At 38.6% G+C, this 26,592-nt stretch overlaps 1 protein-coding gene and 1 pseudogene across 1 annotated transcript in view; one reads left to right on the plus strand and one right to left on the minus strand.

The window, feature by feature from the left end:
• The window catches only part of ATP8A1 (ATPase phospholipid transporting 8A1), a 283,721-nt gene that overhangs the window by 69,283 nt on the left and 187,846 nt on the right, over window positions 1-26,592 (minus strand). The window contains exon 26 of the mRNA XM_017870339.1: window positions 18,940-19,112. Within this exon, the coding sequence (XP_017725828.1) occupies window positions 18,940-19,112 (173 nt within the window). The remainder of the gene's footprint in view (window positions 1-18,939; window positions 19,113-26,592) is intronic.
• Window positions 4,200-4,789, plus strand: LOC108528515 (40S ribosomal protein S7 pseudogene; annotated as a pseudogene).

The raw sequence follows: 26,592 nt of genomic DNA on the forward strand, positions 1-26,592 counted from the left end.
AAAAAAAAAAAAAAAAACAAAAAACAAAAGTGGATGACCGTCTTGGAATAAGATTGAAGACATAATGGATTTCCCTGACCATTAGTGATGTCAAGCATTCATATGTTTGTTGGCCATCTGCATATCTTGAGAATTGTCTATTCATGTCCTTAGCCCATCTTTTGATGGGATTGTTTTCTCTCTTGCTAATTTGTTTGAGTTCCTTGTAGACTCTGGATATTTGTTCTTTGTTGGATATATAGATGGTGAAGATTTTCTTCCACTCTGAGTTGTCTGTTTACTCTGCTGACTGGTCTTTTTGCTGTGCAGAAGCTCTTTAGAAATGCAAATCAAAACCACAATGCAATACCACCTTACTCCTGCAAGAATGGCCATAATAAAAAAAATCAAAAAAGAATAGATGTTGGTGTGGATGTAGTGATCAGGGAACACTTCTACACTGCTGGTGGGAATGTAAACTAGTACAACCACTATGGAAAACAGTGTGGAGATTCCTTAAAGAACTAAAAGTAGAACTACCATTTGATCCAGCAATCCCACTATAGGGTATCTACCCAGAGGAAAAGAAGTCATTACACAAAAAAGATACTGGGACATGCATGTTTATAGCAGCACAATTTGCAATTGCAAAACTATGGAACCAGCCCAAATGCCCATCAATCAACAAGTGGATAAAGAAACGGTGATATGTGTGTATATATATGTATATATGCACATATGTATATGTAAATATATGCAAATATACATGTAAATATATGTTCATATATGAAATATATTCATATATGTAAACAGATGTAAATATATATATGTGTGTGTATATATATACAGATACACACATATATGAATGAGATGGAATACTACTCAACCATAAACAGAATGAATGAATGGCATTCACAGCAACCTGGATGGAACTGAAGACTATTATTTTAAGTGAAGTAACTCAGGAATGGATAAACATTGTATGTTCTCACTCATATGTGGGAGTTAAGCTGTGAGGATGAAAAGGCATAAGAATGATACAATGGACTTTGGGGACTCAGGGGAAAGGGTGGGAGGGGGACAACAAATTGGGTACAGTGTATACTGTTTGGGTGATAGGTGCACAAAATCTCCAAATCACCACTGAAGAACTTATTCATGTAACCAAATACTACCTGTTCTCCCAAAACCTATGGAAATAAAAAATTAAAACAAGAGACATAATGAAAGCCTTCTTTTCTGATGAATCTGAAATATCAATTGGTTGCTAAACAAAGATATTGGATTTAAGTGGAGATTCATAAAAAATAAAATACACATTCTTAAAGTATTTAACTCAAAGTATAAATGTACAAATTGTGATGCAGGGCAAAGAACCTTACTTTGCATAGCGGTCTGCTGTTTGAAACTCTGCATGTTTTTGTAGCAGAAATCTCACTCAGGCATAGTCGATGGTTTGCTTCACTAAAATGGAGACCAGAATGTACCGTTTCCTTTTACCCCAGTTTATAGTTAGCTTACTCCAAAATTCGACAGCAATGTTTTAGCAACTCAAAAAGTCTTTCCAGAGCATTATAACTGGATTTACCAGCAATAACTTTTACTCGATTATTTGGATGAGTTATGAGATATTTAATTAAATGATTATTTCAAGAAGTACAACAGGAATAAGCATACTAGGGAACAAGCCCCACTTACAAAGCACCAAGTCAATTCATGGAAGCCAAAGAGCATGTACACACCTAAGAGCCTCTGGGTGTGAGCATAGCGTGCTGTGAGTACCTGGCAGAAGGCTGTAAGGAAGGAATGTGGCTGAAAGGAATTCAGGTTTGTCAAGCTGAAGTCAGCAAAAAAGATCCACTATTTTTACAGCATCCATTTAAAAAATTGTTCCTTGCTACAAGGGGGTTACAATACAGCAAAAGAAAATTATAAGACATTAAAAATGAGTGTACCATAAAGCTTTCTGATATGATTGCCCCTCTTTGATAATTTCAGAAATCAACATGAGCTTTAAGAGGCCTCCCTTGATAAGTTAGAGTTTGACTTGGCACTGGAAAGGAGAGGAGAATTCACTCAGGTAATAGAAATAGCACATAATAAATTTTAACTTCACATTCAAAATTCTCCAGAATATATTTTTTTCTACTGCTGTGTCTCCACCTCTTAAAAGATTACTCTACTCAGAGTTTATTTACTTTCTTGATGTTGGTACACTTGCTTCTAGATCCATACAATTTCCATATGAGTCTAGAACTACCTTACCACACAACAAGTTAATTCTTCCTATGTCTATCAAAAAATCACATATCCACGGCTGAGAATATCTAAAACCTAAACAAATGCCAATAGTGACTCAACGTATAATTCTGAAACATCATAAAGGCACTGTTTTCTTTCCTGAGATTGTTTTTTTTTTAACCATCTGTGGGTCTGTATCCAGGATTTAAATTATTCACAGTTCTCTTCTGTTCCACTGCTGCTTTTTCTTCTTGGGTAGAAGAGACTCCATGGAAAAAGACTACGTATCAAATGTGTACTGTAAACGTCCCTTTCTCTTCCTTGTGGCTCCACAAACAGAGGGTGGTCCTTTGTGATACAACCTAGACGTGCACTAAGTGTAATATGCTTTTCAGATATTATTTTGGCTGTAGTTTCTGCACATGTTATTCATTATTTTTCTTATTTGCTATGCAGTAACTCTCACTGCCCTGTGAACATTAGACCAGAGCACTGGAAATGTTTACCACTTAAGCTAAGAAATATATAGGTGGTCCATCTTATATGAAGCTTGTTTTGCACTCTTTTGATGGGATTAGCTAAATGAATCACCTTTCTAAATGAAATATGAAGATTATATGTGTGTATATATATATAGATAGATAGATAGATAGATAGATAGATAGATAGATGTATAATAAAGGATAATTTGAGAATTGCTTATAGGTAGCCAAAAAGAATACAATAATTTATCCTACTGGATTGTGTTTTGGGATTAATAACCTAAAAAATTCTTACATATACACAAAATTATACTAACACAATATGATCTCAAAGACTTATACTGGAAACTTAAAAATTACTATAAAGTTGCCTTTAGAAGGTAAATCTAGAAAACTTTTTAGGAAGACTATGAAGGAATATAGTATTTTCTAGTTCTCCTGAAATGTTTTATATAGTGACCAAGCCCAGTATTTACTAAATTTCTTTAACTTCCTCAAACTTTAAATTTGAGGTCTGTTCCAGGTGCCTGTTTAGAGGTCAGAATCATTAGTGAGGGGATCTGCTCTGCTTTTCTTTGCAACAAACTTCCTAAGATTTCTCCTGTGAATATCAGTGTATTTCCTACTGACTCATATTTTGTTGACTATTTAAAGAAATTACAAAAGGAGAGAACAACGTAAACTAGAAGATCTTACTTGAATCCTTCTGAAGTAAAATTTGGCAGGTTCATTTATAAAATTTTACATTGAGAAGAAATTAAGATAGAGCAAAAGAAAAAAAACCTGATATACAAAAACTACAAAATATTGTTAATTCACCATCAACTTGTTACTGGAATGAAAACAGCAGCTTACATGGCAAGTGTTAAAAATGATACTTAGCAATACGGTACATAATGAAACATTCAACCACTTTTGGTTAGAAATTGCGCTATTCAAATGACTGATGAGTGAGAGCTCTCCTAGCCTCCAAAACCAACATCTGTTGATGTATTGTGCAGTTGTGGGCATTCAGGAGACCTTACAATATAGGGACTGAGTCTACAGAAATAAAATACAGATAGCCTTTCCAGAGGACAAAAAAGGAAAGCAAATTTAAAAGATTTCCTTTCTGCAATGCATTTTAGATATAAAACTTCTCTTTTGTGCAATTTATGTGGTTATAGGTAAACGTACTGCCGTCTGCTTCAATGATTCAGATAAGTAGTTTAAATAGGGACCATTTCTATTGATGGTATTTGATTATAAATATATGTGCACGTGTGCACTAATTAGCAAATAGACCTATGAAAGGCACTAAAAAGGAAACTCCGCCTAGTATAGATATTTATTATGGTATTCACACCAGAAAGCTTAGTTTATCTACAATACTGCTGTTCATTTTCTCTTCAGAAAATATCTTCTAGTTATGTTGAACCTAGCACTGTACTCAGCACATAGCAGATTTAAAAATGGTAGCAGGCTCTTCCTAAGCTGGTGCTTAGCAAGGAGAAGGCCATGTTCAGTTCAAACACCAAGACTGTGAAGCCCAACAGCAAGAAACCAAATGAGTTAGAAGAGTCTGGCATCTTCCAGGCTCTTCTGGAGCTGGAGATAAACTCGGACCTCAAGGCTCAGCTCAGGAAGCTGAGTATTACAGCAGCCAAGGAGCCTAAGTTGGTGGTGGCCTGAAAGCGATCATAATCTTTGTTCCTGTTCCTCAACTGAAATCTTTCCAGAAAATCCAACTCCGGCTAGTACGTGAACTGGAGAAAAAGTTCAGCGGGAAGCATGCTGTCTTTATTGCTCAGAGGAGAATTCTGCCTAAGCCAACTTGAAAAAGCCACACAAAAAATAAGCAAAAGCATCCCAGGAGCTGTATATGACACAATTTTTGAGGACTTGATCTTCCCAAGTGAAATTGTGGGCAAGAGAATCTGTGTGAAACTGGATGGCAGTTTAATTAAATTTAAAAAAGTTTCATAAAGGTTCATTTGGACAAAGCATAAGAGAACAACATGGAATGCAAGGCTGAAATGTTTTCTGGTGTCTATAAGAAGCTCACGGACAAGGATGTTAATTTTGAATTCCCAGAGTTTCAATTGTAAACAAAACTGGCTAAAGTATATTCACAGTTAAAAAAAAAAAAAAAAAAAAAAGGTAGTGGAACTAAATAAATGGAAATGTTACAAGAAAGACACATTTGGCTGGGCGCAGCGGCTCATGTCTGTAATCCCAGCACTTTGGGAAGCTGAGGTGGGCAGATCATGAGGTCTGGAGTTCAAGACCAGTCTGGCCAACATACTGGTCTCTACTAAAAATCCAAAAAAAAATTAGCTGGGTGTGGTGATGTGCACCTACAATCCCAGCTACTCAGGAGGCTAAGCCAGGAGAACTGCGTGAACCAGGGAGATGGAGGTTGCAGTGAGCCGACATCGCACCATCGCACTCCAGCTCAGGTGACAGTACAAGACTCTGTCTCAGAAAAGAAAAAAAAAAAAAAAAAAAAAAAAGAAAAAAGAAAAGAAAGAGAAAGTAACATTGCCATTCTCATTCATTTTTGACTATTCACTGTTAAGAAGCAAAATCTGTTTAATAAGGTTCATACCTAGAGTATAAAGGGAACTATGGACATTGGATTCTCCAGGCTCTCTTCCATGTGTAGGGAAGACAGGAAAAAAGTTATTAGGTAGAGAAGGAAACATTCACCTCTTCATGGGAAAGAAGAATGAATTAGGTATATTCAGAATTGGGTATATTCAGAATGAATTAGGGCCAGGTGACAGCATGCCTCTACATGCCACAGTAACAAACTTGTAATGTCGCAGTCAGCTCTAAGCAACAGGAGATGTTAACAGTTTTTGATATAAAAAAAGAGCATGGTTGAGGCTGTTCCTAAAAACGTTAATTTGGATTGCCCAAAGTATGTTTTATATATATCTGAATATGATCTAGGGAAAGGACAATGAAAATGAAAATAAAAACTCAGAGGGCTCCAAATAAAAGTGGCTTCAAAAATGACTCTGAGGTTTCAAATTTGGGTGACTGGGAGAACGAGGGTCTAAACATAAATGGAAAAGGCAAGAAGAATATTGACAGCGGAAAAGTATCAGGGAAGTTCTAGATACTCAGAAGTTTAGACAGTAGTGGGATACCCTAGTGGACTCATTTAAGTAGGCTGACTGAAAAGTTGTAACTGGACTTGGAAAAGACTGCCGAGTTGGGAATGTGCCTTCAGGTGTCATTCATTCAAGTATTTCGTGATCCTTTAGTATGTGATTAAATCTCTGTGGAAGAACAGAAGGAGAAGAAAGCAGATCTCAGGACCTTTCTTCTGCCCCCAAGAGTTATTAAGGACTTTTATTGAGCTACTATCCTGGGAGTTAAATATTGTTAGCCTATATGATAGTAGTCCCTCTCTGTACACCTGCTCTGAAGAGATAGAAATTTTTCCTGTATGGAACAAGGCCATGCCACCTGTTTAGGGAGTCTTGCCAATGGGACTGGTGTGCTCTCAACTGGGAAGCACTTCTATTCAAGAAGGCATAGAGTGCTTCTCCTTTCAGCTCTACCCTGTTGTGACCTTGCTCTCAGAGTGGCCTCCATTCTCTTCCCATTCCCAGTGTGTGACTGGAGCACACACGCCCTGTGATCTCTTTTCCTGTGACTCTGGGGAGGGAAGGAAGGGACAAAATTTTTTTTAAATTTAAACTGATAAATTAATTTTTTGAGATGAGGTCTTGCTCTCTTGCCCAGGCTGGAATGCAGTGGCACAATCTTGGCTCACTGTAGCCTCAACCTCTTGGGCTCCAGTGATCCTCTACCTCAGCCTCCTGAGTAGCTGGGACTAAAAATGTACACCACCATGCCTGGATAATCTTCTGTTTCTTTTGTAGAGATGGAGTCTCATTATGTTGCCCAGGCTGGTCTCGAACTCCTGGCCTCAAGCAATCCTTCCACCTCAGCCTCCCAAAGTGCTAGGATTACAGGTGTGAGCCATCATGCACGGCCCAGATTGGAAGGTTTAGGTTGGAAGAAAATCAGCTTGCTCTTCTCTGCCTCATGACCTTTCTGTGCTATGTAGGTAAGTTTCTCCAAGGAACCTTCTCTCACCTTAAAAATACCTAGTGGAAGATGGAACAATTGGTAGCACAGACTATTGACAGAAACTAAAATACAACTCTGAAGATGTCAGGAGTTAAAACAGGAGGCCAGTAAATTTCAGGGTCATAATTATCAACTAAAAATCCAAGAGAAACCTTTGCGGCGATAGGAAGTGGTGAATACTTGGGAGAAGCTGAGCAGCATGGAGGAAAAGAGCGGTGTGCGAGGGATAGTGGAAGAACACGCAGATGAGAAGTTTTCTGGCGGCACTGTTCTCTGCCCATAGCACCCTGTTTGAGCTGACCAGCATGAGGGGGGTGAGACTGGGCTGGATGGAGCCTCTCTCATTGCAACTGTCGAGTGTGGCTTAGGTTTGGAGCTTATGAAAACAAACCCAAAATAACATGCTTAAAAAACAAAACACTCCAATTCCAGGAGTACATCCTCAGTGCCCTAAAGCTAAAACTGTAGAAAGAATTCCTACCCATGCCTCGGAACAGGAAAGCCAGATCTTTCTGGTCAACTTGAAGGCGCAGAGCCAGGCAGGGACAGGTACCAATAATATGGCTGTGCTGACAGACCCCCGAATACCACCTCACACAGGGAATGCCATCAGAGGGCAGCTGCCTCTAACAAGAGGAGTGCTCAGGTAATGGAACTAGGGGGAAACAGGAATTTAATAAAATGAGATTGGGCCCTGCCTCCAAATTTACCTAATTAGGACTTAGCTTTTGATGTTCTTCCAAAGGGATATTAATGCCTGTTAGAAACAATAGGGAAAAGGGTCCTTTAGGGAAGCTTTTAAGACAGGAGAGAATCATGAGCGAAAAAGAAATACAACTTACAGGACCTAGTAAAAACAGATATAAGAATTTTAAAAAAGCATAATAACCAACCTTAGAGAGAAACATGAAACCAGGAAAAGCAGTTATGATGAACTAACTGAAAACAGTAATATGAAAATGTAACTGCTAAAATAAAGATGATGCAGCCTGAAAGTTCAAATCAAAAATTTGTCCAAGACATCAGCCAATTAAAGGAAAGATTGTGGAAAAAGGGGAAAAGAGGAACAGAGGGGACTACATGTATACAAATGAGAGTCCAAGAAAAGAATACGAAGGAAAATATAAAGAGTAATGACAAATAATTTTCCAGAAGAAAGACATATATCTTTAGATTGAAAGGGCTCACACAGGGCCAAAAACATAGATAAGAAAATGACACCTATACCTAGACACATTATAGTTAAAGAATAAGAAAATTTCTAGAAGCTTTTGGAGAGAAAAGGAGCTTACAAAAATATAAGATCAGACTGACCCTGGATACACACACAAAATCACTATCTACAGTTCCTGTCTCTTTACTGGAGAGGTGGGGGCAGGAAAGGAAGACACACTAAAACATATGGACACTTAAGGGGAAAAATTAGCACAAATAGAGTTACCAAAACACAAGAAATAGAATAAAATATAAAAGTTTCAAACCGGCATAGGAAAATCTGATCTAGAGAGTGAAAGTCAGGGGGAGGGAAAAAAAAAATGAAACAAAATTATAATAGACACCAAAATAAATGGGAAGAAATGAGGTCCAAATGGGAAGAAATGAGGTCCAATATAGCAATAATTATAACAGTTAATATAATGTTTATTTGCACCTAACACATTGAATTCTCAGAACAACCCCATAAGTTACTACTGTCACCATTTTAAAAACGAGGAAACCAAGGCACAGATAAACAATATTTATTAAGGTTTAAGGTAAAATGGCAAGTGGTGAAGCTAGGATTCAATCCCAAGCAGTGTGGATTCAGACACAGCATTCTTTTATTTTTTGGAACAGGGTCTCACTCTGTCGCCAGGCTGGACTGCAGTGGTGCTAGCTTGGCTCATTGTAGCCTTGACCTCCGCAGCTCAAGTGATCCTCCTGTCTCAGGACCACAGGTGTATGCCACCACACCTGGCTAATTTTTAATTTTTATGGAGACTCAAGGTCTTACTTTGTTGCTCAGGCTGGACAGACACAGCATTGTTAATCACTATATTATACAGAAGGATTGAACATAACCATTTGGAGAAAAAGCAAAAGACAAGACATAATGAAACAAAGGAAAGCCAGGTTAGCAAGTTAAATATCAGACCAAAAAAAAAAAAAAAAAAAAAAAACAATTCAGGACACAGAAGAGGCCATAACGGTCAGAGGGGAATCTTTATATATGACAGTATATAATATATACTGTCAGACAAAATATACATTTCACGTGAAATGTTCAATTAGGCTATACAAGAGAAAATTAGATATCATTTATAGAGCAACAAACATTTTAATAATAGGTGCCATGTATTAGCTCATTTATTCTTCGTAACCCTATGAGAAGAACAATTTCTATCTCTATTTTAAAGATCAAAAAACCAGGGCCGGGCGGGGTGGCTTATGCCTATAATCCCAACACTCTGGGAGGCCGAGGTGGGTGGATCACCTGAGGTCAGGAGTTTGAGACCAACCTGACCAACCTGGTAAAATACAGATCTCTACTAAAAATAGAAAAATTAGTTGGGCGTGGTGGTGGGTGCCTGTAATCCCAGCTACTCGGGAGGCTGAGGCAGGCGGATCACTTGAACTCAGGAGGCGGAGGTTGCAGTGAGCTGAGATCACACCATTGCACTCCTGCCTGGGTGACAGAGCAAGACTCCATCTCTAAAAAAAAGATTAAAAAACGAAAACGGGAGAAGTGATCTGTTGTCCAGCTACTAAGAGGTAGAGTCCAGGCTCTGGAAAGTCTGGCCTCAGTTCCTGAGCACTACAGCACAGGGCAACACTAGCAGAGGGAAAAAGAGTGGATTGTTTAGTAAATGCTATTGAAAGAATTTGCTCATGATGCAGAAATGAATAACAAAGGATCACCCCTCCTTCATAGCATATACGAAAATAAACTCCATATGTGTAAAAGACCTACATGAAAAAACTAAAGCTGTAAAGTTAACAGAAGAGGTGGGGTGCAGTGGGTCACGCCTGTATTCCCAGCACTTTGGGAGGCTGAGGCTGAGGCTGAGGCAGGTGGATCTCTTGAGGTCAGGAGTTTGAGACCAGCCTGGCCAATATGGTGAAACCCCATCTCTACTAAAAATATAAAAATTAGCCGTGCGTGGTGGAGGATGCCTGTAATCCTAGCTACTCAGGAGGCTAAGGCAGGAGAATCACTTGAATCCTGGAGGCAGAGGTTGCAGTCAGCTGAGATTGTGCCATTGCACTCCAGCCTGGGCCACAGAGTGAGATTAAAAAACAAACAAACAAAAAAAGTTAACAGAAGAAAATGCAGGAGTGGAAAGTCCTTTATATCCAAAAAGTGCAAACCATAAAAGGAAAAAATTAATGTAGTGTGACTATGTCAAAGCCAATGATTTCTGTTTAAGGAAGGGTATCACAGGCAAAATTAAGAAGGGAGCCAACCTAGAAGACACTTGCCACATCAATAATCAACAACAAAAAAATCAATGTCCAGAATACACAGAGTTCTCAAACACAAGCAGGAAAAAAGAGAAGAAACCCAACTGAAATTTCAGCATCCCTTTCCCCTCTTCAATGTACTGCTTTTCTTCATAGCAATATTACCACTAATTTTATATATGTCTATTTGATATACATCAATTATTACCATTCATATATACACAAACACACACACAGCAATTATTGTCTTTTGAATATTAGTGTGTATACTTATGTTATTGAACAACAGTTATGATGTGAAGGCTGGGATTATTTTTTTCCCATTGTTCACCACTCTATTTCTAGTACTTATTAAGGTTACTGGCACACAGTGAGCACTCAAAAAACACTTGCTGAATGAGTAAGTGAATGAATAAATTTCAAAAGCAGAAACTGAGAAAGGTAAATACTCCTGTGAGAAGCTCAATCTCTCTATTAATCAGAGAAATGAAAATCAAAACAACAAGGTGTCATTTCACAACCATCAAATTGGCCAAGTTATAAATTCAGTAATACTATGCATTGTTATTAAGGCAGGGAATCAGCAACTCTGTTCCATGGATCTGGGTTGGCATACTAGTACAGCTGTTTTGGAACTATGTGGCAATTCTGATGGGAAAGAAATATACATATACCCCACAGCCAAGCATTCCCATACCCCCCCACCCCACCATATATAAATATCTCCTAAAAAAAACTCCTGCCTGGGGGGCACAGAGAGGATATACATTGCAGTACTTCTCATGGTAGTAAAGATTCGGAGGAAAACTCTGTGGTATCCCTATGAGAAGAGATAAATAAAATGATGTATATGCATTAGTGTAATAACAAGCAGTGATAAGAATAAACAAACTTGGCTAGGCACAGTGGCTCATGCCTGTAATCACAGTACTTTGGGAGGTCTAGGTGGGAGGATCGCTTGAGCCCAGGAGTTTGAGACCAGCCTGGGCAACAAAGGCAGACTCTGTCTCTAAAAAAAAAAAAGTTTAAAAATTAGCTGGGAGTAGAGGCGCAGGCCTGTTATCCCAGCTACTCAGGAGGCTGATGTGGGATGACAGCTTGAGCCTTGGAGGTCGAAGCTGCAGTGAGCTAAGATGAGGCTGCACTCCAGCCTGGGCAAAAGAGCAAGATTCTATCTTCTCAAAAACAAAAACAAACAAAAAATAAATTTGTTCTACATATGGTGACATGGATATGTCTCAAAAACAAATAAAGGTAAAAAAATTTCTGGGCGGGCGGCTCATACCTGTAATCCCAGCCCTTTGGGAGGCTGAGGCAGGTGGATCCCTTGAGCTCAGGAGTGCGAGACCAGCCTGGGCAACATGATAAAACCCCGTCTCTACTGAAAATACAAAAACTTAGCTGGGTGTGGTGGCACACATCTGTGGTCCCAGCTACTTGGGAGGCTGAGATAGGAGGATCACTTAAGTCTGGGGCTGGGGGGTGGAGTAGGTAGAGGTTGCAGTGAGCCAAGATCGCACCACTGCAGTGCAGCCTGGGTGACAGAGACTCCATCTCAAATTTTTTTTTTACTGGAGTATCATTATAAACACAAACCTTTTCTTCAATTCAATACACATGTAATAGATATTTTTCACAGAATCACATATATAGAACTAAAGTACAGCAAATAGATGCGAACATATGAAACACTCGAGAATATTTTTTCTAAGGTGAAGTAAATAGAATGGGACTGGGGATAAGGGGAATACACAAAAAGCACATAAAAATCAAAGAGCAATTTGCTTTACTTCAAGATTCTAGGGAGATGGCTTGCTTGCACATCTTCTCGTTCTTTTGCTGGCATGTCCTCTAGCACCTTGCTGGTGCTTTCCCTAGAACAGAGGGAAGGCACTGCAGCGACAGAGCAGGGTCAGATATTTATGGCCCTGGGTTTTTCCCTTCTCTCTTGCTGCTATATGTAAATATGTATTGAGACCTTATTGTAAAACAAAATCATGTCCTTATTTTTAGGGATTTTCTTGGTTACAATGGCACGGATAAGTTTAATGGAACCACCAGATTGTGCAGCTGGCACCATAAAAAGAATGTCCGTTTTTTTTCAAGGAATTGTGGAGAAAGGGACACCTGCCAGTGAGGAGAGATGAGGAAATGTTTCAGTTTTTGAGAAAAGAAAGGAACAGTCTAGAAATTACTCTCCTTGGAGAGACTAGGAGACCTTAGCGAGAATTCCATCAGTATTGCAGGAAAGTTCTGTTTTAACTACCTCCCTCCATGTTCATTCACGAGCTACAGACACTTTATTATGGCCCCAGGGCTAAATTTAGGCAACAGCGGTTTTTGTACTTATAGTCTTATTGGAACAAGCCCGCATCCATTCATTCACATATCATCTAGAGCTGCTTTCATGCTACAACTGCAGAGTTGAGTAACTGTAAGAGAGAAAGCTATATGGCAAAGCCTAAAGATACTTACTATCTGTCCCTTTACAGAAAACGTATGCCCCACCCTGCTCAAAACACCAGGCCCTTCTTTAACTTGTCCTAAGTCAAAATGGCTCACAAAGGTTTACTGAAAAGGAGGTAATCACTGGAAACCATCATGGGTACCGGGAGAACCAGTTACAACAAGCTAACTCTGCTTCCCTTTCCCACACAATGAGGTCTGTAGGCTGACAGGTCAGAGAAATGCCATAGGTTCCACACGTCATGTCCTTAGCAAATCAGAACTGTCGGAGAACTGTACGCAATCTATTAGGTAGATATGTATTTGACTGAAGAATAGAGGAGAGTGCTGATGTACTGGTTTTGTAAAGCTTTCGGGAGGCCTTCAGTAGAAAGCTACAGAGCACTGCATTTAAAATTTACGGAACAGAAAATAATCATCAAGAATTTGGATGTGGTTGTGGAAGGTATATTTGCTTATTCAAAGTTAGTATGAAACAAAACAGAAAAATAGTAAAATGAGCAAGAGGGATGGTGATGGAAATCAAGGTAACAGTTATCTTTGGGAGGCGCCTCAACTAAAGGGAGCGTAAGGGGCTTCTTGGGGGCTGGTCCTGTTTGGGTGCTTGTCACAGGAGTGTGTGCACTTTGCAAAAATCCCAAGCTGTGCATTTATACTTTATGTACTTTCCATTACAGGTTACCTATCTCATCAGAATTACATAATCTGCAGTTCTGATTGTGTGTGTGTGTGTGTGTGTGTGTGTGTGTGTGTGTGTGTGTGTGTACTGGTGATGCGGGCAATGGTGATAGTGGTTTACCTAAAAGGAGTCACACCTAAAACTTTAAAATGTTGAATTACAGTAGGCTTCTGTAGCATTTAGATTTCTTATATATTTTTAGACATTTTATTGTCAAATATCGACTTCTCTGGTGGTGGTCATCATAATTGGCTAACAGGCTATAATATAGCCACTGCAGTGCCTTTAACACTACTCAGTCAAGGTGGAATAGCAAAGGAGATGGGCAGGGCTGAGCAGACGATTATTATGTTAAAGCAAACTATTGGCATTTTATGAAGTTATAAAATTTATTCAGTGTGTCCTCTTTTAGCTGTACACGTATGAAAGAAATACTCTCAACATTTCCAACATTTATTCATATTTTCTTGGAAGCAAATATAGGGTTGACATTCATTAACAGTTTGTAAGTCTTTTCAAAGCCAAACATCTGCTTGGCATCCAATGGTGTTCACAAATTTTTTTCTTTAAAGGAATGTCTGTTGAGCATTTATTAGCTTCATTTGTACTTTATGACTACTTTTTAAGTAGAACATATATTTAGAGAAATTCTTAAAGCTAAAGACAATCTCCAAAGATTTAAGAAGTAGATCTGCCTTTATTTAATGCACTCATGCTATGACAGCAAATACTCAGTGTCCCTTTAGACTTCTTGCAGGACCCCTTGATAGGAGTAAGGTGAAAGGTTTTGCCTGGAATGCCACTCCCAAACGACAACACTCACTGAAGTCAAGTGTTTTTTATACACTATGGGGAAAATGGCCTAAAAGGGGGTTAAACTTTGATTAGAGATGTTGCAAGTAGGAAAAAATGCTTACTTCAATTTAACTTTTGCTTTTCAGAAGACATGAGTACATAAATTATGTAGAAGAACGATGATTACTAGACAGTCTAAAAGCTGGAGGCTCTAAGCCAATTTTCAACCAACTGTCACAGAACATAAGTTTCAAAATATGTTTAAACTAAACTGACAACTACAGAAAAAATGTAAGATTCTTTGAAAGGCTGGGTTATGTGAACTGATGAGGACCTCAGAAACCACATGCTATTTGACACACAGTAATACTTCACTGCAACATTCCCACTCTCTTCTGGAGGGAATATCAAAAGAGGTAGAACAGATGCTTCCCCAAATTAAGCTGATCCCAGCAGTAGAAAGACTATTCCAAGCAGAGTGGCCAACAGAAGGAAGGTTCATCCAAAACCTAAAAGGGCTATGAGAGGTCCCTTGGCCAGCAGCTTTCCAGCTGGGACAAGATAACCCAGGAAGGGGGCTTGTGTGTATTTCCCACCCTACTATGACAAAGCTGGTCCACTTTTATTTGCTTTCTACATCCAGGGTCCCCAGAAGATTGGAATCACTGATATTCCAATCTCTTCATTTTATAGGTCACAAAACCAAGGCCAGAGAGATTCCATCAGATATCCAAACTGCCAAAGCAGTAGAGCTAGAACAAGCATTCTGTGAATCTCTAGATAAAATGCTTTAATGCCAATTATACAGGCTGTAAGACCAGAGGGCATAAAGCACTGGTCCCTGAGACTAAGAATTACTTATTTAGTATAGTTACTCCCCAGGATAGCCCTTGATTTCAGTTGTATCCATAAATCTCCATGAGTCTTAGAACAAGCTTTTCTCCCTACGTCTACCTCTCCAAGGAGTTTCAGTGAGTCTGTAAAACCCCTGAAGGGCTTCATGCAATTTTACATGTTTGTGTGCATGTGTGCTTCTTCTGGAGGGAATTGTCTATAACTTTCATTTATTCTCCAAAATTATCTGTGATCACACCAAATCATGAGAATCAGTGAGCTTGAGTGAGGGAGTACAGGGGAAGAAGAACCACAAAGGAGCAGTTTATAAGTGGGAAAATGTATCAGAAACTATAAATTAGATGTCTGATTCCTATCAAACTATTCAAGTTACGCAGGTAAATACTCACAATGTTAAAAACAAAAGCTGCACCGTATCTATGAAAGAACAGTACTTGGTCAGGCGCAGTGGCTCATGTCTGTCATCCCAGCACTTTGGGAGGCCGAGTGTGTGGACTGCCTGAACTCAGGAGTTCGAGACCAGCCTGAGCAACGTGACCAAAGCCTGGCTCTACTAAAAATATACAAAATTAGCTGGGCATGGTGGTACACACCTGTAATCCCAGCTACTTGGGAGGCTTGAGGCATGAGAATTGCTTGAACCTGGGAGGCGGGGGTTGCAGTGAGCTGAGATTGCGCCACTGCACTCTCCACCCTGGGTGACAGAGTGAGACTCTGTCTCCAAAACAAAACAAAAAACAAAAAACAAAACAAAAAAAAACAGAAAGAAAAGAAAATACAGTGCTTGTTAGACTGATAAGAACAGATTTCATTCTACTTCTTGGGTTTTATAGTCTTAAGAAAAATATTTGAGGCATAACATTCAACCTATACTTTGGAAACCAAAACCACCAGGACTCCAGAGCCCTGAATAAATTTGAGGTGGGGGGATTAGTTCTGTCTCTGAAAATTTCCTTCAGAAAACAGTGGTAAGAGAAAGACATAATGTCTGCAGCCTGGGAACAACTGTTTCTTTCAATTCAGCTGAAGACTCTGGAGGGACAACACTCATCTTTATAACTGTGTCAATGAAGCAAACACTAAAAACTGCCTCATTCTGCCGCCTGTGCTGATAGTATCAGGGAAGAAAGTGGCTGACGCAATCCTGACGATGGAATTAATACAGAGACTCTCATTACCTGTTATAGGAAGGCTTTCCCTTCTACTTCCACTCTACCTAGGGCTAAAGAGAAGACTGCAGAGGAAGATCAGATTCTGAATTATCTGCATGTGTGTGGAATGACAAGCAGTAGATTGGAAAATAGTTTAAATTTAAGAGAAAAGCCCATAAAGCCAGCATGAGCATAAATGAGTTTGGGAAACAGTACCGAACTGTATTTTGAAATAATAATCAGTATTTATCTGGAGCGTCTATCTTCTAATGGAGTAAAATAGAGAATTTCCTGAGGCCAGGAGATTGTAATCATTCGAGAAACGAGCAGTGACACTTGGGTTTAATTGGAAAGAATGATAGGCAGAATGGCCCACCTATTCCTATCCAGGGATAGAAGCATTATCATGGAAATTATACTTTGAGGTCAGTAAGCAAAATGACAAGAAGATGATCTGTGCCAATAGTTTAAATGCCAAGAGGCACCAGGCCAAGTAGGTGCACAGACATAAATCTGGCAGTGGCACTGATGTAATTATGGGCTTAGAACAATTCTCAAACATGCCGGAAGCTGAACTACAGTTCTTATGGGAAAAGAGAGAGTATGAAGGTAATTAGAAGAAAAAAGCTGAGGAAAGATATGTGACTTAAAGAAAAAAAAAAAAAATCCTTAAAACTTAGAAATAAAACTCAGTGTCTGCATAGGGACCTCATGGTCTTGAAATATGCCTAAAACAGAACCGAGGGAGGAAGGGGCCACACACATCTTTATAAGCTCGGTTTCAGAGCTGAGTCGCACGTGCATGGCAGGGTGTGATTCCCTCCCAGGGGTCTGGGGCCTGGAGAAGCCCAGAGGTCCATGTGACTTGTGAGCATCCAGAACAAGGATTCTGGGAGGGAATTCCACAAGCACAGAACATATTTTTTCTCCCTTGACTCTGCTTTCTAGTTTTTCTTTCCCTCTGCTATTGTTTAATTTTGTGGTTCGACTTCTTGAGGAATGGTGGGAGGTACTGTGTTAAGCAATGGTTTAAGAATGAGGCCCCGCTGCAATTACTGCAATATGAAAATTGGCCTCCCACATCTTTCAAACCAAATTGTGATTTGACTTAAAAAGAAAGATACATGAAGGAGAGCAGGTATCAAGTGTTACTCATCTTTTATGTGTTGCACTGTGCCCAGCACACAGAAAGTAGGCACATAACAGATGACTCTAGGGAACTGGCCATCTTATCTAAATACTTCTGTATTCTGTTTCATGTTTCCAACTAGGAGCCAGCAATCATAACACTTTTGTGCTTTTGAGCAATCTTTTGTTGATCCTTATGATCCCATTAGTGAAAGTGATTAAGTGACCAAATCTGGCACAACATTATTCTGATGAAAAGTGTCAAAGTTGAACGTTAGTCACACTTAGTCAAGATATTTGCAAGGAATCAAGCAAAATCACTGTAAAAGTAAGTTTTAAATAGCATGAGAATATCAAAGTAAAAATGAGTCGAAACAATTTCCAATCTCTTTATGATGAAACAAAGAGCCTGATGACTAATATTAAACATCTGTATACTATATTGTCCAAGAACTTTATAGCAATATTATTTGTTAATACATACCACAGAAAAGAAAAGAAATTATATGACTAAAATAATTAGACTCCTGGGAAAGATAAGCAACTCTTAATTCTCTGAATATGGTATAATTTTATAGGCTAACATGATGCTTATAAAGGATATTGAGAATAGTTTAAATTATATTTCAGAAAGTATATCTCAGCTGAAACTTAGGAAATGTCTATAAGGTATGGCTAATTCATAATATCATATACAAAATATTTAAGTGAATAAACCCAGACAAAAAAGGTACAAAAAGCATAACTTTATTAGTAAATGTCTTTTTAAAGAAAACGATAAAAGCACGTAGAATAGTTTTAAAGATAATACCAAAAGCACAGATTCTGAGAAATCTTTCAGAATCCCTGCTAACATTTTATCTCCCAGGAAGAGAAGGCAATTTGAGAAATTGCTACCCTGGATCTAGACCGATCAACTCCTAAGATTCAACAGTGAATGACAAAGGAGAAATCCTCAGTTTTCATGGTGATCAGAAAAGAGGAGCCTGGGCATATTTATCATATTCATGAACCTACTTTAGGTCTTAGGAAGGCAGATTTTAAACCATTTATACATAAATATGGGGAAGATTCCTTGACAAAAAACTCAGGAAGGACTGGAGCTATGTCGTTTACAAAAATGCAGTTCTATGAATTAGGCCTTGATAACTCAAATGAGATTTTAATTTAGGATACAGGCAATTTTATAAATTAGAAGGCAAAGGAATGTATAGCCAATAAATACCTCTCAGGAAAATGCCCAGCTATTTGGAAAATGATTCAGTTTGTACCTTTCATCATGCTATTCCCCCAAAATAAGTCTTAGCAGCTGGATCAAAGATTTAAATACAGAAAACACGACCTTTAAAGAAACGACCTAGGTGGAAATGCAGGTAGATAATGAATTTTAAACAAAGATAATCGTAAGAAACCTGTAGATTCAAATGAGGAACAATACTTGTTAATGATTGTTAGGACTCACTTTTTAAAACTAACAAATTCCATCCCAGTTTGTGAACCTCGGGTCTTGAGTGAAGACGTTAGTAGGTAACCTAACTTTTACAAATTCTGGATTACTTTCATTGACGTTTATAAATCAAGAACTTAGGATGAAGTCACTCCTTACCAAAATTTGACAATGTTAAGGAGAACTTACCGACAGCAAATGACAGCTTTGCATGACAAAGCTAAGTCCAGGAAATATTGTCGTACTCCAAAGGTTAAGGCATATTTGAGGGTTTTCCCATCAATTATAAGAGCAAAATCATTCTCTTTCCGGAGAGCATCACCGAGGGTAGTACAGTGACGGCTGAGAGTTTCCCTTGTTCCCTGGAATATTAAACAAGCAAAAATGCCATCAACATTTACTCCCATTTGTTCTACTATGATGCCTTAAGGATATCTGGCAACTACATTTAGTTATTTTCAGTGCTTTTTATGTTTCAAATTGCTTTCATATACTTCCAGTCATTTGATTCTCACTAGCCCCTCAGAAGCCTGGACAACTGTTATCAGAAAAAGTGAGTTACTTGAAGTCACACATCTGTTCCTAGCACAGTTGGGACTAGACTGTAAGTCCCCTGTTCCTCAGGTGATTCTGTAGTCTTTGCTCATTATTCTAACCACAACTGTTTGAAATGCTTGTTCCTCGGTGCCATAAAGAAACAGCACTTGAACATAAATTTATTTAGTAAGGCCATTTTGACTTTTTGCAGAAAGTAAACACTCGCCAGCAGTTTTGCCACAAGAGTACACTGAACAAAGGAGACAGGGTCGTGTATAACCTGACGCGTTCACCCTACTGCTATGTCCGGTTTCCCTTGGCTGGAATGACCTCACATTCAGTATTTGTCCCGACTGGCTAGCAACTTAGAACCTTTTAAAAGAGGCAAAGGTAAAGGAGAACAAAGGAAGGAGAAAGTAACCTGTGGAATGCTGAGAAAGGTAAAAACACTTTTAAATAAGGAAGAGGAACAGGCTATGACCTAATGCTTGCTTGGACCAGTATAAGCATGCCAGGGCAAATATTTAGGCTAAACTGTGCGAGCTAGGAACATAAAGTACATTATTTCTTTATTACGGCTAGCAGATATTTAAGAATGTTAGCCTAGGTCTTTGAATAAATTTTGCTTTTAACAGAAGTTACTATTTCTTCCTAATTAGACGGGGAGGAAAGTCTTTGAAGAGGAACCTGTACTTTTTACACGACCATGCAATCACAATACTGCAAACATATTTTCAGTAAATTATTTCGTTAAAAAATTGTGTTAATTTATGAGCTAGTCAAAGTTGCTTCTCCATGAATCAAGGGAAAAAGTTGGGGAATATATGCATCACACAACTATGCTTTGGTCAACAGACTGCAGATCCCATGGTGGTCCCTCGAGACTGTGAGACCCTATTTTTACTGTGCCTTTTCTATGTTTAGATATACAAATACCATTGTGTTACAGTTGCCTACAGTATTCAGTACAATAACAGGCTGTACAGGTTTGTAGCCTAGGAGTAATAGGCTATCTCGTGTAGCCTGAGTCTGAAATGGGCAATGCCATCGAGGTCTGTGCAAGTACCTTCTATGATGTTCACACAATGACAAAATTGCCTAATGTCATGTTTCTCAGAATGTATCACTTCATTAAGCAAACTGTAATTTAAATAATTTATGGGCATTCTTTCAAAAATCCTCAATGCTATTGAATTTAACTCCTAGTAACTAAGAGGAGGAAATATAGAATCTGTAAACTCTTGCCACTTTTATGAACTGGCTTTTGTAACTTTAATCATGATTTCATGATGTTGTATTTTAGTTGGGGATGGTGACCTGTGACTTGGTAATCTTGATGGATCAAATAAAGGAACCCCTTCTATCAATGAAGAGTTCACTTTCAGGGACAATAAAAGCCTTTAGTGTCAAGGACAGCTTTGTTCACCTCAACTATACAGAAGGGATGTATTTCTCTCCCTTTGTCAAGAACTGCTTTCCCAGCTCTTCAAAGGGATAAAGTTTCAATATATTTAGTTTTCTCCCCACATCCTATAGATTCTTCCTATAACCTAATGGAGCCAATTTCCTATTTCACAAGAACCCTACCATGGTGAAGAAACACAACACTGGCCTGGCACAAGGAAATATAATGAGTAATTCCCCTCCTATCAGATTTCTGTTCTGAGTATTAAGCCTACAGTTATTTATAAAATAAATACAAATATATATTTATATAATAAAATATACCTACAATAAAAACACAGTACCTTTATATAACAATTTTTATTATATTCATGGGATTTACAATTATTGTTCCAATTTAAGCATGTTGTTTTATATATATAGTCATTTTATAGTTATTTCACAGAGAAGCAAAGGCATAGGTAATTAAAATTTTATGTTGGGGATTTTTGAAGGTGTTTTTANAATCATGATTTCATGATGTTGTATTTTAGTTGGGGATGGTGACCTGTGACTTGGTAATCTTGATGGATCAAATAAAGGAACCCCTTCTATCAATGAAGAGTTCACTTTCAGGGACAATAAAAGCCTTTAGTGTCAAGGACAGCTTTGTTCACCTCAACTATACAGAAGGGATGTATTTCTCTCCCTTTGTCAAGAACTGCTTTCCCAGCTCTTCAAAGGGATAAAGTTTCAATATATTTAGTTTTTCTCCCCACATCCTATAGATTCTTCCTATAACCTAATGGAGCCAATTTCCTATTTCACAAGAACCCTACCATGGTGAAGAAACACAACACTGGCCTGGCACAAGGAAATATAATGAGTAATTCCCCTCCTATCAGATTTCTGTTCTGAGTATTAAGCCTACAGTGATTTATAAAATAAATACAAATATATATTTATATAATAAAATATACCTACAATAAAACACAGTACCTTTATATAACAATTTTATTATATTCATGGGATTTACAATTATTGTTCCAATTTAAGCATGTTGTTTTATATATATAGTCATTTTATAGTTATTTCACAGAGAAGCAAAGGCATAGGTAATTAAAATTTTATGTTGGGGATTTTTGAAGGTGTTTTTACATTTGTATGCAAATATGGTTCACACTATGTTCTGGAATATCAGAATCCTTTTACCAAAATAACAGAACCAAGTTGTACTATAAGGAAAGACTGCCCAACTTTCCTAATGCTGAAGCCTCACTTAGCAGTTGCCCTGTTCCCCATTACACACAGTGACACAAAGGACCACTATATAACAGCATTCTTTGCAAAATTCTCTGTTCACACTTTACATCAGGGGTGGGGGGAGAGTAGCTGTTTTAATTTACAAGCCTCACCCTCCTGTTTCCTGCTGGAAATTTTTGGCCCAAGAGGACTTAAAGAAGTGAAAAATGCTGGTAATAATTCCACAAGCAAAATTTACTAATGGCAATCTATAACAGATTTCCCCTGGATTATCTTAACAGCAAATTCATATAGAGTAAATGAATAAATAAGTCAGTGAACTGATAAAAAATATTTAGCACATACTACACACTAGGCCTAGTTCTGAGGGCCACACATAGAGATGCAACATTTAAGTTAACACTTGCTACCACCCTAAGCAGGAGGCACTACTGTTATCTCCATTCTGCAGTAGTGACATCAAAGTGAGAATTAAATTTCAGTGGTAGCCTGTCTTTCTCTATACAATCCAGCAAAACAAAACAAAACAAAACAAAACAACAAACCAAACTTCATACAGTACCAGGCACCGCAAGTTAGAAATGGAATGCCCACACCAGTCCCTCTGTTGCTTCCCTCGAGCCCTCATCATCTGTCTCTCATCTTGTCTTTACCGCCAACAGAGATTTCTCTTTATACAACACATTTAAAACACACATCTTGTCTCTTCTTGCTTTAAAAATTTTCCAGGGCTTTCTACAGCTGACACAATAAAGTCCAGACTTCTAAAAATGGCATGTAAGGCTTTCTACATTCTGAGCCTAACTTTCCTTCCCAGTGCCCTTCACAATCTTGGTTCCTTTTGTTTCCCTCTCCCTGGAATGTCCTCCTTTCCAGAGGATCATCCGCTGCCTTCAAAAAGTAAGCTTACCCTGCAAGCCCTCCCGTGTTCTGTCCTTGCTACCAAGTGTAACTCATTCTACTGCAGCAAAACCCTCAGAGTTTCTTGAAAGGAAAGACCGCGTTTAACCTGTTTCCCAGCAACAAAGGCAGTATCTTCAATTACAGATGCTCAGGAAATACATATTTATTGAATGAGAGCACTGATAAATTCTGATTTCATCCTGTTGGCAATGCTCCATTTCCCTTTTTTCTGATGAGAGAAAGAAAGTGAGAGAGAGACACACACAGAGAGAGGTCTTCTCTTTGCTCCCTAATTTTCTAGGGAACAAATAATCCATTACTATAACAGACTTTCAAACAAAGGCATTGCTCACTAAAATGCCTCTGTATTTTCTTTTAAGCTATTGCCCAAGTGATTTCTGAGCTGAAAACCTGAAATGAAACCTGAGATGGACCTCAGGAGGACTTCAAATTTCTTGAAAGCTCAGCTACAAAATAAGACTGAAAGTCAAGTAAATCCCAGAACTGTGAAACACCTTCATGAACCAACGTGGGGTATGCAGTCCCGCGATCCCCACTCTCCCTCCTTTCTAAGGCATTCTCTAACACCTTAAAATTTGTTGAAAATTATCTAAATTCATGACATCAGTACCCCTAGGTTTTGCTGGTGACTATCACACATCTCTGGCAAATCAGAAGGTGTCAAGAGATGTGATAGAAATAACATTTCAGAAGGTGAGTCAAAAACTTCTCACTGTGAGTTCACTCGTCAGCCCACCTAGGGTGCAAGGTAACAACAACAAAAAAAGCTGCAAACATTTTCTCATTTTAGTTTATAGTTTTCTTTTGTAAGCTCTGTTGTTAGCTGTGTGCTGCCAGTTACAAGTTATATTTTATCCTTATTTACTGCTGGGAGTATTTTCAAATTCTTTTATTTATGAAAGTTTATTGCTTCTCCCCTAAGTCCAGGAGCCATACTTTATGGCTGCATTGCATTGAAGCTTATCTCCTGTAGCTAAGGATAAATTTATTACTATATTAGCTGTTGTTTTGTTTTTTTTTGGCTACTGAAGGGGGAAATTTTTAAATATTGAAACTTAGTGACTTGTGAAAGTGAAAATATAGTAATGAGAAGCTAAATCAGAAAAAGGATCAAAGACCACAGCCTCAATGAAATAAAAGATCTCTATTTCCTTGTTCTGCATATTTTCACTTGTGGGCTGAAAGTCCAGGAGCATCAGACACATTGTAAGGTAAAGGCAATTTGGGGAGATGGACAGGCAAGAGGAAAGGTTGGGGTTCAGACACTCAGCCAGGCAAGGGAGGGATCACAGTGGAAAGTGAGATTCTTGTGCCCCTTCCTTGACCTGCACCCTGTGTGGTCATTCTGGACAACCATTCTGCTCTGCTCTTCCCATACCCACAGCACCACACAGAGCCCAGTGTTCACTGGAAGCCCTTAGCCTGAACCTCCTACCATGCTTTCTTGCCTTGCAAATTCACCATTTAGGCCACACCCAACACAACTTCTCAGCTCTGTCTTGTTAACACAGAAAGGAAAAAGCCACCTCACTGCGAGGGCAGGATCTACTCCAGCTCCCTCTTCTTATGTGGCTGCTCATCACTGCTGGTCTACACTTTTATCCATGCCTAGTGGATTCCATGTTTCCCAGAGGCTACTCCAGACCTTTTCTTCTCTCCTCAAGAATCCACATTTGGCCCCTGTCACTTCAGCAAACATCGGCCTGTTTTACTGATAACATTTATACATTTATAGCAGAAAGAATTCCCTCAACTTTCCTTCCTTAACCTCAAAACTTCCCTTTACCTAATCCCCTCTATTCTTGAGCTGGGGGAACACCTGCCTTCTCACCTTTGTTTCTTTCACTTCTCTTTGCATCTTCATTCTCCCCATTGGCACTATTTCTTTTTTCTTTAAGCCTACTTAAAAGGTCACAATTTTCTTATTCTAAAAATAATGAACAAATAAACCAAGACACATTCCCTTGATCCTACTTTCCCTGAGTCTTCTAGGTGACATCAATACCTCCATCTTTTGGATCCCTGAAATACTTCATTTACAGTATACTCACACAAGGTAGCATGATGTTGAGTAGCTGATCTATTTATATCTCTATAACCCCTTTGGAACAGAGGTCTTTGATGAACAGGTAATAACAGAATAATCAAATTATTAATGACTAGAGAATATCTTATAGGAAGTTAGAGTGGTTTTCTTGTGTGACCATTTTAAGGATTGTTTTCTGCTGCCTGTAAAACTCCTGTATAATCTTAAATACGCTGATTCATAATAAAGAAAATGCTAATGTGCTTATCTCATAGAGAAAATGAAAAAGAGGTAGTTATGATCTAGCATCTATTTCAGCCTCAAATATTTTAAATTGTCTAATGAATGTAATACAGTGTATATTTAGATCAGCTACTTAGTCATCAACCTTACTTGTAAAACAGTGGGCCAAGGAGAGATAATATTTATTTGGTTTATAAGAAACATGCTTGGGAAAGATGGTTGAATAAGAACAGCTCCAGCCTCCAGCTCCCAGAATGAGCGACACAGAAAACAGGTGATTTCTGCAGTTCCAACTGAGCATCTGCTGCTGATACCTAAGCAAACAGGGTTCTGGAGTGGACCTCAAGCAAACTCCAATAGACCTGCAGCTGAGGGTCCTGACTGTCAGAAGGAAAACTAACAAACAGAAACGACATCCACACCACAATCCCATCTGTATGTCACCATCATCAAAGACCAAAGGCAGATAAAACCACAAAGATGGGGAAAAACCAGTGCAGAAAAGTTGAAAATTCAAAAAATCAGAGCGCTTCTACCCCTCCAAAGGAACGCAGCTCCTCACCAGCAATGGGACAAAGCTGAACAGAGAATGACTTTGATGAGCTGAGAGAAGAAGGTTTCAGTCGATCAAACTTCTCAGAGCTAAAGGAGGAACTACGAAGCCAGTGCAAAGAAACTAAAAACCTTGAAAAAAGATTTGATGAATGGATAACTAGAATAACCAATGCAGAGAAGTCCATAAACAACCCGATAGAGATGAAAACCATGACACAAGAACTACATGACAAATGCACAAGCTTCAGTAACTTGACTTGATCAACTGGAAGAAAGAGCATTAGTGATTGAAGATCAGATGAATGAAATGAAGCAAGAGGAGAAGTTTAGAGAAAAAATAGTAAAAAGATATGAACAAAGCCTCCAAGAAATATGGGATTATGTGAAAAGACCAAATCTATGTCTGATTGGTGTACCTGAAAGTGACGAGGAGAATGGAACCAAGCTGGAAAACACTCTGCAGGATATTATCCAGGAGAACTTCCCTAACCTAGCAAGGCAGGCCAACATTCAAATTCAGGAAATACAGAGAATACACAAAGATACTCCTCAAGAAGAGCAACTCCAAGACACATAATTATCAGATTCACCAAAGCTGAAATGAAGGAAAAAATGTTAAGGGCAGCCAGAGAGAAAGGTCGGGTTACCCACAAAGGGAAGCCGATCAGACTAATAGCGGATCTCTTGGCAGAAACTCTACAAGCCAGAAGAGAGTGGGGGCCAATATCCAACATTCTTAAAGAAAATAATTTTCAACCCAGAATTTCATATCCAGCCAAACTAAGTTTCATAAGTGAAGGAAAAATAAAATCCTTTACAGACAAGCAAATGCTTAGAGATTTTGTCACCACCAGGCCTGCCCTACAAGAGCTCCTGAAGGAAGCACTAAACATGGAAAGGAACAACCGGTA

Source organism: Rhinopithecus bieti, unplaced genomic scaffold (genome assembly GCF_001698545.2).
Source record: "Rhinopithecus bieti isolate Rb0 unplaced genomic scaffold, ASM169854v2 scaffold_5179, whole genome shotgun sequence".
In the NCBI taxonomy this organism is placed as follows: Eukaryota; Metazoa; Chordata; class Mammalia; order Primates; family Cercopithecidae; genus Rhinopithecus; species Rhinopithecus bieti.